The sequence below is a fragment of the Trichoderma reesei genome (assembly GCF_000167675.1).
Source record: "Trichoderma reesei QM6a unplaced genomic scaffold TRIREscaffold_4, whole genome shotgun sequence".
NCBI lineage: Eukaryota > Fungi > Ascomycota > Sordariomycetes > Hypocreales > Hypocreaceae > Trichoderma > Trichoderma reesei.
In genome coordinates this window covers 1,359,794-1,376,555 of record NW_006711151.1, presented here as the reverse complement: position 1 = coordinate 1,376,555, position 16,762 = coordinate 1,359,794, and the positions used below count along the sequence as shown (strand labels likewise).

Genomic DNA, 16,762 nt, shown 5'->3' with positions numbered 1-16,762 from the left:
GAGGTGCTGGTTATAGTAGGAATTGGATTCAATGTACGCAGGCCTCTTCATGTGTAATTGTGAATCGCAATTCACCTGATATAGGACTCAAAAGCTTCGTATTTCACAGTGATCGCAATTGGGAAACACATGAAATGCGACAAGACAGTATGAGAGCAGACTCAAGGAAGAAAAAGACCTGCATTTCTTCGTACCTTGGATTCGATGCTGCTACTGTATTCACGGCAGTTCTGCGTACCTTATGTAATCACGTGGAGCAGGCGACATCCCACTTTGGGCTTTTGTGATGGGGAGAAAGTTTGTGCTTTTCAGAGCTTGTAACGACCAGTTGACGAGAGCCGTGTCACCGTTTCTATATTCTGATGCAATGATTTGAAGGCTTGATCGCATCTCGTCTCATCAAAAATCATAATTGTGACATCTATTGTTCCAGAGTACCTTTTCCTAGCTGAACCCAGCTGGTCTTGTGTGTGACTTTTTTCATCGCAAATCCATGTAAGCCTTAAACACCGCCGATTCAAACATACCTACCTACCCAACGTTGTTCTGACAGCCCTCATTGACAAAACTTGACAGCAACAGACACACACACACACACATCTGTTTTCTATTCAAATACCATGGCGGACTCTAGCGAAATTGATCCTCCCGACTCCTTCATCAGCAAGGAAGACGGCCTCAGCTACTGGCAAGGCATCAACGCCGACATTGACGGCATGCTCGGCGGCATCCCCTCCATCAAGGGCTTCTCGGGCATCCTGCGGAGCGACCTCCAGGGCTCGCGGACGTTTCTCGCCAAGCTGGGCATCGGGGCGAAGCAGGGCCGGCAAAAGCTGTCGAGTGCCCTCGAGGGCGGCGCAGGGTTAGTTATTTTTTTTTTTTTTCCATTGACTTCACCTCCGCAAAGTAGACGAGACTTTGAAGGATTCAGTCCGAACCTAAGGATTCATCATTGTTTTCGACGAAATGCTGACGGGAGAATTTCCCCCCCCCCTTCTTGTGATGTGAATAGGATCGGTAGGGTTACTGAAGGATTGCTTCTCCCGCTGGCGGACGAGGTCGACGTCATCGAGCCCGTGGCCAAGTTCACAAAGGAGCTGCAGGGCAAAGAGGGCGTGCGCAACGTGTACAACGTCGGCCTGCAGGACTGGCGGCCCGTGGACGGGGTCACGTACGATCTCGTCTGGACGCAGTGGTGCGTGGGCCACCTGACGGATGCGCAGCTCGTCGAGTACCTCGAGAGGTGTCAGACGGTCCTGAGGCCCGGTGGGCTGATTGTGCTCAAGGAGAATCTGAGCACGACGGGGGCTGATGTGTTTGATGAGCTTGATAGCAGTGTGACGAGGTTGGTTTAAACCCCCCTCCTGATTTCTGATATCCTTCAACTCTTGGTGCTCCTTCTTGGGAACATTTGATGGCTGATTTGCTGGAAAAAAATTCGGAATAGGGAGGACACAAAGTTTAGAAAGATATTTGAGGAGGCTGGGCTGCATCTTGTAAAGACGGAGTTGCAGAGGGGGTTCCCCGAGACGGCGCAGATGAAGCTTCTCCCGGTGAGGATGTATGCTCTGAAGCCGAAAGCCGAGGGCTCATGAGGATTGAGAGCGTGCTCCAGCTTGAAAAGGGAGTAGTGTAGGGGAAGGGCTTTCATTTTCACAGGATGATACGCAACTGGGAAACTTTCCATACGGGGATGGAAAGTGTAGTGTTACGAAGTCCCCAACATATACCCGCGATTGACAAATGAAAGAGTCATGGCACATGTTCGATATCTTCCCATAACTGTGAACAAAGGCCAGAAGGTGAATGCATCAATCAATCCTTTGTGTATTTCTAGGAAGATGAGCCAGGTGCTTGCCTTCTGGTATCAAATCCCACCGACTTGAACCTGCACGATAAACGTTGACTCTTAGACAAAACAGGCTCATCTCTCCTCGTATTAGACTTGTGGACCGCTTGCACCTAGATGCATCACTGGAAGTGATTCGCTAAATCTCTTCGCCTCTTCTGAAATATCCTTGTCGCCTTCATTATATCGCTGCGAATAGCTTTCCAACGCTCCCGTGAGCGCCAACTCCAGGACTCCCCCATACATACCAGCGGGCTGCATATAACGATACTATTTTCTGTCCCAACCAGTGCCTCCCAAATGTTCCCTTTATGAATGTTTGCGACCCACGCCAAATGCCACGAAAAAAAGAAAAGAGTTGAAGAAAGCAATCAATGCATACAGGTAGAAGCAGAACATAAAGGCTCCGGCGTTGCGCGTGTTCAAGAATTAATGTTCCCACGTGCCAACCCCCTATTTGCTTTTTTGAATATCAAGGACAGTCAAGCTGTATTCGTTCAAAAAATGAAAAAATGCGTCCACCTAGTCAGATATCATCATCGTCATCGTCATCATCTACCCCCCAGCGGCTCAGCCGACTTGACAAGGTCCGTAATGGTGACGATTCTGTATCCCTGACGCCTCAGCTCCGGCAACACTATCCGCAGCATCGGGGCCGTCCAGCTCCTCCGGTCATGGCAGATGATGATGGCTCCGGGATGCGCCATGCTGAGGATATGCTTCGCGTTGACCGTCGGGCGCGGGATCTGGGGGTCGTGCGGGTATATGCTCCCCAGGACGATGCGAAAGCCGCGGTTGCCCAGCAGGTCGCGCATGCGGTGGTTGAACCAGCCGGACCCCGGCCGGAAGTAGTTGTTGGGCAGGATCTTGCCCTCGGCCTCGTAGGCGGCCACGAGCATGGCCTTGACCTCGTTGACCTGGCGCTCGAGCTCGTCGTTGCTAAGCCGGCTGGCGGGCTCGTCGCGCATGCCGTGGTTGCCGAGCTCGTGGCCCTGGGCGACGAGCTTGCGCAGCGTGTGCTCCCTGCCGTCCACCTGCTGGCCGATGACAAAAAAGGTGGCGTGGGCGTCGTTCTCGGCGAGGACCTGCATGATGTCGTCGGTGTACGCCGAGGGGGCGTCGTCAATGGACAGGGCAATGATGCGCTCGGCGACGGGCACCTCGAAGAGCACGTCGGGGAACTTGCCGCGCAGGTAGCCGATGAGGAAGCGCGGCGGCTTGTAGACGCAGTAGATGCCGTAGAGGGGCAGGACGAGGAGCAGCAGGACGACGAGGAGGAGCATCTGCGTCGTGATGCGGTTGCGGCGGACGCGTCGCCGGACGGTTGTGGGCAGGCGGAAGAGGTTGAGGCGCGGCATTGGCGGGAGATGTGCTGCGAGGGATGGTATGGTATGGCGGCTGTTGTGGTAGGTGGTCTGGGTGTTTGTTTGTTGGTGGTTTTGCCTCGTTAGGAGAGGCGTTGGGAGACGCCTGTTGCTGGCATGCTCTCTTTTCTTTTCGTTTTCCCTCTCTTGGTTTCCTTGCGTTCCTGATTCCTCTTCTTCTTCTTGTACGTCTCGTTACCGTGAAGCTGGATTGGTCTTCGTCTGTAGATGTCAATTGGGATCTCGCAGGATCGGGCGCAAGTGGGAATGAACCTGGAATGATGAAGAAAAGAGGATCGCGGTATTAGTGGCGGGAAGGGAGAAAAAAAAAAGAAGGGTTCGGTTTGGGGTAATGAGGCGTTCGCGGGTGTAGATTGCAGGTGGCCTTGGGTCAATAGTAGTGGCCAGGGGCTAGGAGGTTTGGGTAAGGTGGTGCAAGTAAAGTTGGGTTCATGTTATCAGATAGTGGTGCTTCCAGGGGTGCGGGGGGTTCTGAGGCTGGACCCTTGCAGCATGATTTTCAGTTCTGGGTTAGCACACACATGAATGAGGCTTCACTTTGTCCTTGGAGAGACCTTGATATTAGACCTACAGTATTTGATCTCGCTTTTTTTTTTTTTCTTCTCTTCTTTTACATTTGAAAAAGATGGGTAACTTCCAGACAAGTTTGGCTCATGACACACTTCGTTAATGGTGCTACAATAGGATAAATCACCCAGACAAGCACCCAGCCAGGGGCCGCTCATCGTCACTCCCCCCTTTTCTACCCCATACTCTTCCCATCTGCCACACTTAAGCCAACAACTTGCACTCCTCCTTCTCCTCCTCCTCCTCTTCTTTAAACAGCAGCTACCAAGGCCTCCAGCCCCTGTTGCAGATCGGCCCGCAGGTCCTCCAGGCTCTCCACCCCGACGCTCACCCGCAGCAGCCGCTGGTCGACAGTCGCGTCCGTCATGGCCCGCCACTCAATGAGGCTCTCGACGCCGCCGAGGCTCGTCGCGTGCTGGAAGAGGCCCAGCTTGCCCGGCAGCCGCTTGGCCATCTCCTTGTCCTTGAGGGTGATGGCGAAGACGGGTCCGTAGCCGTTGGGCATCTGGCGGCGCAGCCAGCTGCCCTCGTGCGCGGCCTCGGGCTGCAGGCTCGCGTGCTGGATCCTCACGACCGTCTTGCCCGCCGCCGTGGCCTCGTCGCTCGCCTGCTCCGCGAGCCAGGCGACGAGCGCCGTGGCCGTGGCGCTCTGGCGGCTGACGCGCAGCTCCAGCGTCCGCAGCGAGCGCATGCCCAGCCAGCCCTCGAGGCTGCCGATGACGGATCCCAGCAGCAGCCGGTCGGCGAGCAGGTCGTCGGCCCACGTCGGGTGCTTGTCCGGGTTGACGGCCAGCACGCCGCACAGCATGTCCGAGTGGCCGCCAATGTACTTTGTGCCGCTGTGCATGACAATGTCGGCGCCCCAGGCAAAGGGGTCCAGCAGCGGCGGCGGCGCAAAGGTCGCGTCCACGGTCAGGTAGGCGCCGACGCTGTGCGCGCGGTCGGCATAGTACTGCAGGTCGCGGGCCTCGCCCGTCGGGTTGAGCGGCGTCTCGACGTGGATGACGTCCCCCGGGCCCAGCTCCGACAGGTCGCAGTCCAGCGGCAGCTTCTTGAGCCCGTTGAGCCGCTCAAAGATGCGCAGGATGCCGTGGCAGCCGTGGTAGCCGTCGCCGATGGCCACCCGCTTCGGGTTGAGGTGCGCGATCATGGCGTGGAAGGCCGCCAGGCCCGAGCCGTACGTGATGGCCTGCTGGCCGATGATGGACGTCAGGAGGGCCTCGAGGCGGGCCATGTTGGGGCTTGTGTGGCGCGAGTAGACGTGGAAGCCGAGCGGCTGCGTCATCTGTGTGTTTGATGAGGAGTCAGAGTGAGAGGCAATTCCAGAGAGACAGAGACAGAGAGAGAGAGAGAGAGGAAGCCTTGGATTCTTTCCTTCACTTGGTCTGGCAAAGTGAGGTCTCGTCTCCTCATATCAACTTACATCAACTTCGGCAATGGGCTTGAGCCTCTCCGGGTCTCTGGGATACCGGAACGTGGTGCTGGTGTGCAGGCCAGGCGCAATGGCCGGATGTCCGTCGATGCGGGCATCTGCATGCACCGCCCGCGAGGCGAGCGACAGCGACGCAATGTCGGGCACGTATTCGTCGGAGGCGTTGCCCATTGTGATGCCTTTTCTGTGCTTGTGTGAATGAGGCTTCTTGTGTGTGTGTGTGTGTGTGCCTGTGCCTGTGCTTGTGTACGGTGAGTGTGTAGTTCTCAGAGTCCTGCTGCGTGAGAGATACCCGTTACAACTTACAGATGGAGATAAACAATGTACCTATATAGGTATCAGAGTAACCAAATCGAATGATAGGTAAACCCGTGACAATTCAACTCTTCAATTTTCCCTCTTCATATCGTTAAGGAAGCTCAATGAAAGCAACCTGAGCTCCATCGCCTTTATATCCAGCGCCCAACTCCGCGGCCCCGCTCGTCCGCCGTTGTCGCTAATACCTAGTATTACCACTCCCTGCTATTACTCAACTACAGTACCTTAAGGGAATTACCCACTAAATCTCTCTCCTCTTCTCTTACTTTTATGATCACGTCAATTCGACTAATCTCTCTTATCGCCGCTCTCAAGCATAGATTTCGAGAATGACCCGTCGTAACAGCATGTCAACGTAGGGCGTTGTCAATACTACTAGTAGTCGCTTGGGGGGTCGAACCCCACCACATTCCTCTCGACGACACACGCCCTTTTGGCGATTGCTGCTGTTACTCCGGGGTTGCCGCTCTGTCTACCTTACCAGGTATTATACGATAACTCTCTATACATCACAAAGAACATCAACAGTATCTGAAAGGGAAGAATACGCGATTAGAAAACAGATTGACAAGAGGCGGATTGCACCATCGCTCCTCTTACATCACTTACCTCTTTGTCACCATAATCCTAGGGCTTATTCAGAGAGAACAAACTCTATCAGATCAAAGTAACGGGCCAGAGTGACGATCCACGCAGCAATGACAAACATAAAATGTCTTGTATTATTACTTGGCCACCCCGATATGCAATGGCCGACATGAGTGATTATCATTAAGCCGTCCCGTTCTTCCTCGTGCCAAAAAGTAATTCCCTCGCCAACGTAATCCCTCGAGTATACCAGCCAGCTTCACATCAATCAGATGCATACTGACAAGCTTCGCCAAGTGCGAAATGCAAGCCTCCTCCCACACAGCTGCCCTTGCAAGCTGTGCGACGGCAGCGAATATCCGCCTGCCATTCCGATAGTCCCAAACGCCGTCGTTAAGAAATAAATCATATCCATTGTCCAGAATCGTAAAAAACATGGGTGCCCGACACACTTTCAAACGGTATGTGGTATAAATGTCTCATGTTGCCGCCGAGTCGTCGTTCATCGGGTCGTCGCCTTTTCCCCCGTTATATTCGTCTCTCAGTCTGCCGAGGCGACCGCGGGCGGCTCAATTGTGCCCAGCTCGGACCCTTGGCCACTCTGAGCCCTCTTTCTCCCAGGCATGAGGAACCTCGAGACTCCGGTTTGGGGCGAAGAGGAGTCCTTCTCCTGGGTCTCTGTCAGCTTGGAGAAGAAGCCCCGTTTGCGCGGCGGCTGCTTCTGATCGTCGAGTCCGACATCCTCAAAGTTTTCGTCGGCGGTGGGCAGCTGCTCCATGTTACGGTTGATTGCCGACCTAGGCATTCGCGCGAAACGGGCCGAGTCGAGGCTCTGGCGGGCGGGAACGTCGTATGCAGCGATGGGAGATCGAGCCGAGATGTCCTATACAGATGACAACATTCAGTCAGCCTCAGCCTTTGGTGCCGGCATGTCGCATCGATCGCATCTGGAGGCGGGGTTGTTGATGCCGTGCCCGACACAATGCAAAGCAGGGGAGACAAGGGACCGGGCAGATTGGCAACGTACAAATGAGCGTCGGTACGAATCAAAGGATTCTCGAGAAATGGAAAACTGCTCAATCTCGCCGGAGCTGTCCGAAGACTCTCGCGACGACAGATAGCGGCGCGGCCAGTGGCTCTTCTCCTCAGACGGTGAGGGCTGTCGCGCATACATAACCATCAGCGACCTGCACTACACACGAGGCAAGCCGAGCGCTGCAGATGCAACTGCACGCCGGGGAAGCACAAACTTACGGGAAGATAGACGCCGCTGTCATTAACGACTAAAGGTACAGGAAAAGCAGGTTAGTGGGCTGGGATGATCGTGCGACAATTTGAATGGTCTGCAGGGGCGGGCTTGCAGAAAACATACCACTCATCTTATACTCGCCGGTATCCTGACTTCTGGCGCTGCGGATGCTGAGGGCGGACGACGCCTTGGAGCCGACGGTGTCGACTCGCTCGAAGCCGGAATAGCTGCGCTCCTGGTCGGTCAAGATGCTGTCGTTGGCCGTGGCCAGAGGGCCGGGGCGACGGGCAAAGGGGTTTCGGATCGGCATGGCGAATATTGACGAGAGAGGATAAAATTTGACGGTATAATGGCGATGCGATGCGATGCGATGCGATGAGATACGGTATATATCGCGGGTTACAGGCCCAAAGCACAACGCAAGGCGCCGCGGATACGAGGGAAATGTGAAAGATGCGAGCAACGAAGAATGTATTATAGCGGAAAATAAGGTAGATATCGGTGGCTTTAAGAGAAGCGGCAATTGATAGGTACGGACGAGAGAGGAGGGGAAACGGAGCTTGCTTGTAACTTGAGGGACGGAGCGGGAAGGCTTCGTTTTCGTAAAGAGCCTGCTGAGAAGGAAAAGGCAGAAGCTACAAGGTAAGGTAAGGTAGGTTTGAATAAAGAGCAAAAACCGGGAAGGGGCCCAGGGGAAGGGTTTAAGAATGGTCAGATGTCAGATCAGCGGATATGGGGAGAATTGGCGGACGGGGCCGTTTTTTGGTGGCAGTTTTTGCAGTCGGGCTGCGAATTCATGTGCTTTGCACAGTTTGCTGTATTGTACAGTATGTAACAGCGGCAGCGGCATCTTGGGAGTGTCCGAGAATACCTAACTGGGCTGGCAGGATTTCGATTTTGATCTCTGGCGTCGGCATTATTTCATCGCATCGAATGACCCGTTTTGGTCGGTTTCGAGGCGGATACGCAAGTAGCAGTACGTGCAAACCCGACGCAGCGAGCAGCAGAGGGCAGGTACAGATACTTGCATGAGTTGGGCATGGAGAGACTTGGATTCCAAGGGTCAGGCCAGCCAACATCAGATCTGCCAAATGCTCTCGGCGGTGCCTTGCCGGGCGCTGCCATTGAATCAATCAGCCGAGGCTTCGACAATACTTTTTTCAGGCGGCATGTCCAGGTACAGTAACTGTGATACGCACAGTATTAGTGTCATCACCCCAGTTGCTGAAGTGTCTGCCAGGCCTTTTGCCTTTTGCGGTCGCATCGCCCTGGATCAGCATCTTGGCTCTGGCTGTGCCTGCTCCGCCTCCCATCTGGCCGCGAATTCCGCATTGCCCGCCTCCTCCAGGTCTATGATGATCCTTCCAAGACCTTTTCCTCTCTGGCTCTTGTCTCTTGGCTCTGATTCCATCCATCCTGGGCTCTCTCTGGAGTCAATGAACAGTGCAACTGCTTGCTAGGTAACTACATGTAGTGCCAGAGATGGGTGGAGAAGCACAGCCCGAGGCGAGAGAAAAAGGCACAACGGCGCCGGAACTTGGAGACTTGATCCGGAAACGACTCTCCCGATTTGCGAAATGGCGCCTGATTTTACCCGCAGTGGCTATGACGATGCACCGAAGTCATGACCCGGTACCTGTACCAAGTCCACGGCAATGGATGAGCAGGGAGTCTGCCATTGAGCCCGCCAGCTGTAGGTACCGCTACTCGGAGGATGGGTATTTACGAGTATAAGCCGCGGGATTCGGGCAATCCTGAACCAACACCAAGTCGGCAGGTTCTCTCGCTCCTTGGACGAGCCATTACCTCACCATGCATGCATTGTCTAGACGCCGACTAAGTGGATGAGAGGAAAATTCTGCTGAGTTCTCAGTGTCAAGGGATCGCCACTCCATCGACAGAAAATCCAGACATGGCCTTCCTGTTCTGGTTTGCTTAGAGACCTGACGATAGGCTACGCTACTAGCTGTCCGCCTATGTACATGATGTGATGGACTTGTATTAAACAACTTCCCCGCCCGCTTTGCCATGCTCGTTGCTGAAAATCCGGGGCCGAGATGCGCAAGGGTCGAGTCGTTGGAGACTTTGCTTGACCGGGCAAGGGATCATCGTTGCAGGCTCCAAAATGGAGTGACGAGGACGGAGATGGTCTGGTCGAGAGCAACCAAACGCCTCAGGTCGGCGATGCTGGTGCAAGCTGAAGAGCGAAGCGAGTGTCGATCTGGGGTGGCAAACCAAGACCTCTGCAGTCCAATGATATGATAATACCAACGCTTGCACGCCTTTGACGGGTCGAACTCGAGCACCAAATGGAACCCCCAGGCCAACACTCCTCGGAATACCCAGGCTGTGGTCAATAGGAGGAACAGCCGCCTGCGCAGCGCCGCTTTTTGTCCGCCATCACACGTTGCCTGCAGGGCCCCAGCAAGACCCAGTCGGTCGCCGCCACCACCAGAGTGCCTGTGGTTTGAGACAATGTTTCTACTACTAGTAGTACTCGTCACATACGATAGTGGCACACTGCACTGCTGCTGCTGCTGCTGCTGCTGCTGCTGCTCCAAAGACAACTTTGTTGAACCAGCATCGATTCCTTCTGGACTGCAGCACAAAGACATCGCCGAGTCCCCCCAATAGAGGTTGAAAAAGTGCCAGCTTCTGTGATGCCGCTAGAAGCCAGTTTGGCTAAGCTGCTTGACGCCACGCAGGACAACATTGGAAGTCTCACCAATTGGAACATCGGCCTCGGAATCCTTCAAGCCTGCCGCCTCCCATCATTCAACGTCAGATATATTAAAGCTGCAGGTGTCAAACCTGCCTTTCAACCGCGGCGTAAGGAACCACCTACTACATACTATCTATCAGAGGTATGAGCAGCCAACCCCTCTCAATGTCCAATGGACAAAGCTTGCAGACATACCCTCGAGAGCGCCGAAATTCTGCGGGAGACGCTCTGCGTGACATTGGCGTAACCTGCGAGAATCTCCGCCTGTACATCATGGCAACGTCGTTCGTCTCAGCCTCTCTGCAAGGGATCACAGAACCGGTGAGGCTTGTTCCGGCCAATGCTCGGGGTCCATGTTGACTGCAGCAAGGCCCTCTCTGCATCGGTCCCCAGCAATGTTGCAACCGTCCCTCCTGTCTGCCTGTCCCAGCCCAGCTAAACACAAATCGCATCCCTTGCATGGTGATCCCTTCTTCCGAGCCTACCTTCTCTTCACTTCCCCCCTCCAGATCGACAGACAGCCTGCCAGCAAACCGCATACGAGGTGGCAGCCGGCATACGAGTAAGCTGCAGCTTTGCGGGCCGAGCGTGCGTCCTCCCACCCACTCGTCCCCAATCCACCTCCCAAGTCGATACAAGGCCCATCCCGTTAGTAGTCGTCTGTATGCATTCTTAACATGTCCCGTCCGTCTGCTATTCGCTCGTCCGCAGGTGTCACATCACATCCCGGCATCTTCTGTCCCCTCCCGCACATGCACATGCTGGCCCCGGCTGGCTGGCTGGCTGCCGGAAAGGATGCCGGAGACATAAAAACGCCCTCAACGGAGGCCATCATCTACCGGCCATTCCTCTCCGCTTCCTTTCTGTATATGCTGGCCGCCTGCTATTGTGCAAATAAAAGCTGAAGTATCACTCGCTCATCATATTTTCAACTTCCCGCCATTCGTTCTCTTTCCTTCTTTTGCTCCCAGAATAGATTCGGCTGCTACGTGTGTGTCGCTCCTCCTCTAGCAGGCTCGTTTGGTCTCACCAACGCCACGTGCATCTACTCTCGAGCCAACCTCAGATCTTTGCACTCTTTCCTTTCTTTTTTCTCTATTCTTTTGCTTCGTATTCAGAGTCGCTTCCATGCATGGAGAGTCGATATTTTTGGAGGCTGGAGAATCTTTAATATCATCAAGGGAGCCTGCTGCTGATTCCAGCTTTCTTTACTGCGTCCACATCGCCCGCTTGATGCAGACTGTTGCCGGCTCTTGAGAGCTGCCGGATTCCTTTCTTTGTCGATATGGCTGTCTTCTTCATTGGGTGGGAGCTGTGGGAGGAGATGACGTTTGTGAGTCTTGCCCCTTCCAGAAGCAACCGCTGTATTGCTCTTTGTCTCTGCCTCAAGTGGATGCCTCTTCTCGAAGCTTCTAACCCTTGCATACCTTAGGTTCTTGCATGCTGCATAGTGTTAGTCTTCGCCTTTGGCCTGGTGCGACTCTGGTGGACAAATCGAAAAATCGCGAGGCTCGAGTTGATAGACGAAGAGCGGCGCGTTCGGCTGGCTGAGATGCGGTACTGCGGTATCAACGCACGCGGCATCACCGATATCCCCTTTGGAGTGCGCGCGATCCAGAGCGGCATCGAGGTCGAAGGCATATGGATATCAAGGCCTAACACGCCCGATGCCAGCCACGTCACGGCCTCCTCGCCCACTCTGATAGGCGACCTGACTGACCCCAGAGCAAAGGCCATGGGTAAGGGGAAAGCAAAAGCACGCTATATTCCGGTGGAAGCTGCGGAGTCATCGTCATCACGCGGCAACACCCCTGCATCAAGCCCTTCCACGCCTCCCCAGACCAGAAGCGGCAGCGACTCAGACAATGCACGGCCGTCGAGACAGCGGCAGCCGCACGACGTGGAGACGCCAGACGGGTCGCTTGACCTGCAGCGCAAAATCATTGCTCGCAACATGGCTTCTCGCGCTTCTTCGGCAAACAGAACCAGCGTGGCTTCGTCGACGGGCGAATTTGTCGTTCCCCACGCGAGGAGCTCTTACGCCAGCTCGAAGCCAATGCTCGCCGGGCCCGGCGAGTATTATTCCGACATATCTCGAACCGGGACGAACGAGATATACGACGCCCTTCCGCCCCCAGCCTGGGATCACGGATACAGCAGCTCGGATGCAGACATTTCAGAAGCGAGCCGACGAGCGAAACCAGGTCCCTCGAAGTTGCACAAAAAATCACTCTTCTACACGCAAATGCAAAATTGATTTATGGCTAGAAGAGGAGGAGGAGGAGGAGGTTCAAGATCCTTGGCTGCGCCATGATCCTTGACGGGCGGTTTTCTAATGGGTTAATGTTTCACACGCCGTTTACGACATGACTTACGTTGAAAAGAGAAGAGATGCTCATGATTGATTTTGCCATGCGGGCCATTTGCAAATAGATATGCTATCAGACAGAAGAACAGATCAAAAAAAAAAATCTTGACAGCTTCATTTGTGCTCCAAGTGATTGTCGTGCCTGCGTGAAGACGCAATTCTTCGTCCAAGTCTCGTCAGACCAGGCCTGCGAAGATGGTTGGATGGTCAGAACTCGGCACTTGGCCGCGCCAAACGGCTCACGGGTGCGGGAATAAGTACGGAATTGACGTCGGATCTCCGCACTAGCAAGCGAGATATATGAGGTTATAAGCCTATAAAGACGTCGAGCTGCCCATCCATATCAAGCCGATAGCCATATACCTGTAAAGTGCCGTAACAGTAAATCAAGTGTCACACATTGAGATTTTCGATATAAAAAGACTACCTAGAAGAAAGGAGAAAATAATGGCGTCTGCAGAGTATCTCCAAGCCTCATCAACCGGCTTCAAAGACGCCAAAGCCTACGACGCGCATCGGCCATCGTACCCGCCCGCCGCCGTCGAGAGCCTCCTGAACCACCTCGGCGTGGCGGGCAAGCCGCACGCGAGAATCGTCGACCTGGCGGCCGGCACGGGCAAGTTCACGGAGCTGCTGGCCGCGCGGCCGGAAGAGTATGAGATTCTGGCGGTGGAGCCCACGCAGTCGATGAGGGAGACGCTGGCCGACAAGGGGCTGAGGGGCGTCGAGGTCAAGGACGGGACGGCGGAGAGGATGGATGTTGGGGATGGGTGGGCGGATGGCGTCGTTGCTGCGCAGGCGTTTCACTGGTATGTTCTTTCTTTGTCTTTTTTTTTTTTTTTTTTTTTTTTTGGCCTTGTGGGGGGAGGTTTTACCGTGGGAAGGGTTTATTGTGGGAAGACTTGAAAAAAGGAAGAGAAGCTGATGCGTTTGTTGTTGTTGGACGGATGGATTCCAGGTTTGCGAATGAGACTGCGCTGGCGGAGATTCATCGCGTTCTGAAGCCGGGAGGCACACTGGCCATGATATGGAACATTGAAGACTGTAAGAGGCCGACCAAGAATTGCTTCACACTGAGTTTTAACACGGCTTTTCCGTCCTCGTAAATGGCTGACACATGAGAAAACCTTGAAAATCTCGCGCAGATAACAAGCCCGCATCGTGGCCGGCAGCCAGCAAGTGGGAGCAAGCCCTCAACGAGCGCATCTTTGCGCTCCCCGACTTTGGACCCCCTCGCTTCCGCGGCAACGCCTGGCCGCAGGTCTTTGACCGCCAGGCCGCGTCCGCGAAGCCCCTCTTCTCGACGCCCATCGGGGAGGAGAAGTTCCCCTGGACGGTCTGGCTGGACAAGGAGGCGCTGTGGAAGCGGGTGAACACGCTGAGCCACGTGTTTACCTTGGAAGGCGAGGACAAGGCTGCGTTTCGGCGGGCGTTTGACGAGGATGTGACTGAGGGCAATGGCGAGTTTAACGAAAAGGGCGAGGTGGGCGTGCATGGGGTGACGTTTTTGGCGTGGAGCAAGAAGCTGTGAGCTGGACATTGTCTGTTTGTGTGAATCTATCGTCATACATAGACCATCACGTAACGGAAGTCGAGGCTTTGCAGTTTGAAAGAAGATGAACGCAAGAGAAATAAGCTGTCAAATTGCAAACCAGTCTCTAAACATCATGAATCCGCCGAGATGTACATAACTTTGGTTCCAGACGTTAGCCATAGAACTCTCATCATCACAAGCAAGATGCATCAAACTCACCATTGTTGCCTCGCACAAAGGTGTCGCCATACTCCCTCCGCTTGACGCCGTTGACATACTCGGCCGTCTTCTCCAGCGCAATGTTCATGTATCCGTCCACGGATTGCAGTTCTCCTATATGCCGTGATTCGCACAGAGCAGTCAGACCAAAGCTCACAGCTCCCGAGTCATCTCCCCCAAACTCTCCGGGTGCTTCCTCTCCTCAGGTGAAAACGTACCCTTGTAGACGACGCCAGAGTTGAGCTTTACGACGACCGAGTTGCCGATGATGTCGCTGAGAAAGCTAGAAGGATCCTTGCCCTCGGCCTGTGAGATGCCGCCGTTCTCCATGGTCTGATGCGGGTCGACGTTGTTGAATGGGTAGGTTGCTTGTGTCGAGGGGAAGTCTAAAGACTGCGGGAGCTTTCAATTGCCTTCATGCAATGCTCGATAAGATACGGTGCCGACCAAGGCGAGGTAGGTACTTGCCGGGCCGTGGCTGAGTGCACCAGTTGTGGCACGGCTCGCAAGTACCTCCCCGCAGGCGCCTTAGCACTCTTGATGCGCTGTACGGCGGGGGGCAGTTCAGCGGTGCACGCGCCTGTGATTGCGCCTAACAGGGCCCCGTAATTGTCGATTGAGCGCTGTAAACAATTGGGATTCGCTCAAGCGCGCATCACAGCTGCTGCACCTATTTCTTTGGGGAGGAAATGCGTGCCCTCAAATCGTCAAAGAGCTGCTGCTGGCATTGAACAGTTCAAAGGCATCGTCTCTCGCGCACGTTTCTTTCAACCTTTTCTTTCTTTTCTTCCGTATTTTTTTTTCCCCCCCCCCCCCCCCCCCCCCAAACTTCGATCCCACCCAGCAGCTTCTCGCCATGAGTGATGAGGTTGCCGCCGCTCCAGTCCGGAAGAAGAAGCTTCCTTTCAAACCAACAGCTCTGCGCAACGTAGCGCCGGTCTCGAAACCTGCCACCACTGCAGAGGACGGCAAGAAGGGCGAAGGCGACGACGATGGCGACGGTCTGGACCTCTTCCGCCAGTCTCGAGAGATGGAGCGCATCGTGGCCGCCGAGCGAGAGCGAAAGCTGAACAAGAAGAAGCAGAAGCAGGCGGAGGAAGAGCGGCACTTGTCGGATATGGCAGAGAAGCAACTACTAGAGTCAGATGAGCAGCACCACGAAGAAAATACTGCCGTCCTTACTCTAAAGAGCTCCGCTGGCTTTGAAGACGCTCAGGCGACGCCTGTGGACGACTCTCTAGCGTTGGAAGGAGATGGCTTCAGGTATGTCTTGCTGGTGTTGGTCCACAGAGTATACATACCCTCGGAGTGCTAACCTTGGAACAGCAGAGAGCTTGTCACTCCCCCTCCGTCGAAGCGCTCGAGACGTGACTCGGATCAAGGCTCGAAATCATCCAAACGGCGCCGATCAGCTGCAGAGCCCTTGGAAGACGATCCCTTCCACGGTTCTCCAGCGCAGCGGTCTACGCGATCAAACTCCAACCTCCACACTCCCAGCAAGCGACCCCAGAGGATATCAGCCACGCCCAGTGGCGCACCACTCATCGATCTCGATTCCGCCTCCGAGTCCGAGTCCGATTTTGATGATGATGGCGTCGACGCCGAAGAGAAGGATGTCGGCACAGCTGCGCCCCCGTCCGCACAACAACGAGAAGATAGTGTCGAATTCGTTGGGTCGGGAACTCTCAGCGGAGACATCCTCAGCCCTACCCCCAGAGCACAAACCACAACGGAGATGGAAGAAGACGACGACGAGTTTGTTGAATATGTCCGCAAGGCCGAGGCTCAGCGCGCTCGTGATAAGGACATGATGCAGCTGGACTCGGAGAAAACCGTAGAAAAGGCCGCCGCGGCGCAGATCATGGTCCAGTCCAGCATCCCTGGCACCAAGCCCGCCTGTATCAAGTACCTGTTTAACAAACCGCTGCGCTTGATACGGGACAGCTGGATTGCGCTTCAGAGGAGGAAAGGGGTGCAGCTGCCCATCACTTCCGACAACGACATCGTCCTGACCTGGCAGCAGAAGAGGGTGTACACAAACTCCACCCTGCTGTCACTGGGCATCCGGCCGCAGGGAGATGGCAAGATCATCGCTGACGAGTACAGCAAGGGGGGCTTGTTGGAGGGCCGCACAAAGGTCGCTCTGGAGGCCTGGACCGCAGAGGGCTTCCGCCAGTGGGAGGACGAGGAGGAGATGCGTCTGAGGAGGGAAGCCGGCGAGCTGCCGGAGGAAGAGCCGACGCAGGAGCCAGAGGGGAAGCGGAAGAAGCTCCGCATCAAGCTCGTCGCCAAGGGCATGGATGTGGTCAAGCTGAGCGTGCTGCCAGAGACTACCGTCGAGACGCTCGTTATCGGATTCCAAACGCAGAGGAGCGTTGCTTCGGACAAGGACGTTAGCATATGGTTTGACGGCGAGAGACTGGAGGAGCACCAGACCATGGAGGATGCCGGCATCGACGAGATGGACACGTTGGAGGTGCATATCAAATAGCCGGCAAGTGGCAGCATCATGGACAATGGCGGCGAGTATT

The 16,762-nt window shown here is 54.9% G+C and overlaps 8 protein-coding genes across 8 annotated transcripts; 4 read left to right on the top strand and 4 right to left on the bottom strand.

Annotated features, from left to right (window-relative positions):
- Positions 1–620: 620 nt before the first annotated feature.
- TRIREDRAFT_57277 (uncharacterized protein) lies at positions 621–1,595 on the top strand (the record flags this gene model as incomplete). Its single annotated transcript, XM_006963410.1, has 3 exons — positions 621–862; positions 1,013–1,345; positions 1,448–1,595. 3 exons carry the CDS (start codon positions 621–623, stop codon positions 1,593–1,595), a joined length of 723 nt encoding a protein of 240 aa, XP_006963472.1.
- Positions 1,596–2,400: 805 nt separating this feature from the next.
- On the bottom strand, positions 2,401–3,132 carry TRIREDRAFT_105072 (carbohydrate esterase family 4; the record flags this gene model as incomplete). The annotated part of the gene is made up of 1 exon (XM_006963219.1): positions 2,401–3,132. The coding sequence occupies one exon, from the start codon at positions 3,130–3,132 to the stop codon at positions 2,401–2,403; it is 732 nt and encodes a 243-aa protein (XP_006963281.1).
- Positions 3,133–4,051: 919 nt separating this feature from the next.
- On the bottom strand, positions 4,052–5,404 carry TRIREDRAFT_105070 (cystathionine beta-lyase/cystathionine gamma-synthase-like protein; the record flags this gene model as incomplete). The annotated part of the gene is made up of 2 exons (XM_006963218.1): positions 4,052–5,077; positions 5,225–5,404. The coding sequence occupies 2 exons, from the start codon at positions 5,402–5,404 to the stop codon at positions 4,052–4,054; spliced, it is 1,206 nt and encodes a 401-aa protein (XP_006963280.1).
- Positions 5,405–6,280: 876 nt separating this feature from the next.
- Positions 6,281–8,018, bottom strand: TRIREDRAFT_120799 (uncharacterized protein). Its single transcript, XM_006963217.1, has 4 exons — positions 7,512–8,018; positions 7,394–7,422; positions 7,167–7,298; positions 6,281–7,022 (listed from the first exon to the last, which is right to left on the bottom strand). Exons 1-4 carry the CDS (start codon positions 7,696–7,698, stop codon positions 6,681–6,683), a joined length of 690 nt encoding a protein of 229 aa, XP_006963279.1. The 5' UTR covers positions 7,699–8,018; the 3' UTR covers positions 6,281–6,680.
- A 2,998-nt stretch (positions 8,019–11,016) lies between these two features.
- TRIREDRAFT_76075 (uncharacterized protein) lies at positions 11,017–11,818 on the top strand (the record flags this gene model as incomplete). The annotated part of the gene is made up of 2 exons (XM_006963409.1): positions 11,017–11,443; positions 11,543–11,818. Coding segments are annotated over exons 1-2 (324 nt in total), but the record flags the coding sequence as incomplete, so codon positions are not given.
- Positions 11,819–12,867: 1,049 nt separating this feature from the next.
- Positions 12,868–14,065, top strand: TRIREDRAFT_46209 (uncharacterized protein). Its single transcript, XM_006963057.1, has 3 exons — positions 12,868–13,287; positions 13,437–13,522; positions 13,624–14,065. Exons 1-3 carry the CDS (start codon positions 12,926–12,928, stop codon positions 14,007–14,009), a joined length of 834 nt encoding a protein of 277 aa, XP_006963119.1. The 5' UTR covers positions 12,868–12,925; the 3' UTR covers positions 14,010–14,065.
- A 140-nt stretch (positions 14,066–14,205) lies between these two features.
- Positions 14,206–14,567, bottom strand: TRIREDRAFT_76073 (uncharacterized protein; the record flags this gene model as incomplete). Its single annotated transcript, XM_006963216.1, has 2 exons — positions 14,450–14,567; positions 14,206–14,345 (listed from the first exon to the last, which is right to left on the bottom strand). Exons 1-2 carry the CDS (start codon positions 14,559–14,561, stop codon positions 14,206–14,208), a joined length of 252 nt encoding a protein of 83 aa, XP_006963278.1. The 5' UTR covers positions 14,562–14,567.
- Positions 14,568–15,087: 520 nt separating this feature from the next.
- On the top strand, positions 15,088–16,722 carry TRIREDRAFT_120794 (uncharacterized protein; the record flags this gene model as incomplete). The annotated part of the gene is made up of 3 exons (XM_006963408.1): positions 15,088–15,494; positions 15,558–15,676; positions 15,752–16,722. The coding sequence occupies 3 exons, from the start codon at positions 15,088–15,090 to the stop codon at positions 16,720–16,722; spliced, it is 1,497 nt and encodes a 498-aa protein (XP_006963470.1).
- Positions 16,723–16,762: the final 40 nt, after the last annotated feature.

What these genes read in the sequence shown, in the direction of transcription:
- TRIREDRAFT_46209 (XM_006963057.1), top strand. Translation starts at nt 12,926, where the DNA reads ATGGCGTCTGCAGAGTATCTCCAAGCCTCATCAACCGGCTTCAAAGAC. An exon ending in GCTGCGCAGGCGTTTCACTG is followed by an intron (nt 13,288 to 13,436) that starts GTATGTTCTTTC and finishes GATGGATTCCAG; the next exon opens with GTTTGCGAATGAGACTGCGC. An exon ending in GATATGGAACATTGAAGACT is followed by an intron (nt 13,523 to 13,623) that starts GTAAGAGGCCGA and finishes AATCTCGCGCAG; the next exon opens with ATAACAAGCCCGCATCGTGG.
- TRIREDRAFT_120799 (XM_006963217.1), bottom strand. Translation starts at nt 7,698, where the DNA reads ATGCCGATCCGAAACCCCTTTGCCCGTCGCCCCGGCCCTCTGGCCACG. An exon ending in CGGCGAGTATAAGATGAGTG is followed by an intron (nt 7,423 to 7,511) that starts GTATGTTTTCTG and finishes CTGTACCTTTAG; the next exon opens with TCGTTAATGACAGCGGCGTC. An exon ending in ACAGCGGCGTCTATCTTCCC is followed by an intron (nt 7,299 to 7,393) that starts GTAAGTTTGTGC and finishes TATGCGCGACAG; the next exon opens with CCCTCACCGTCTGAGGAGAA.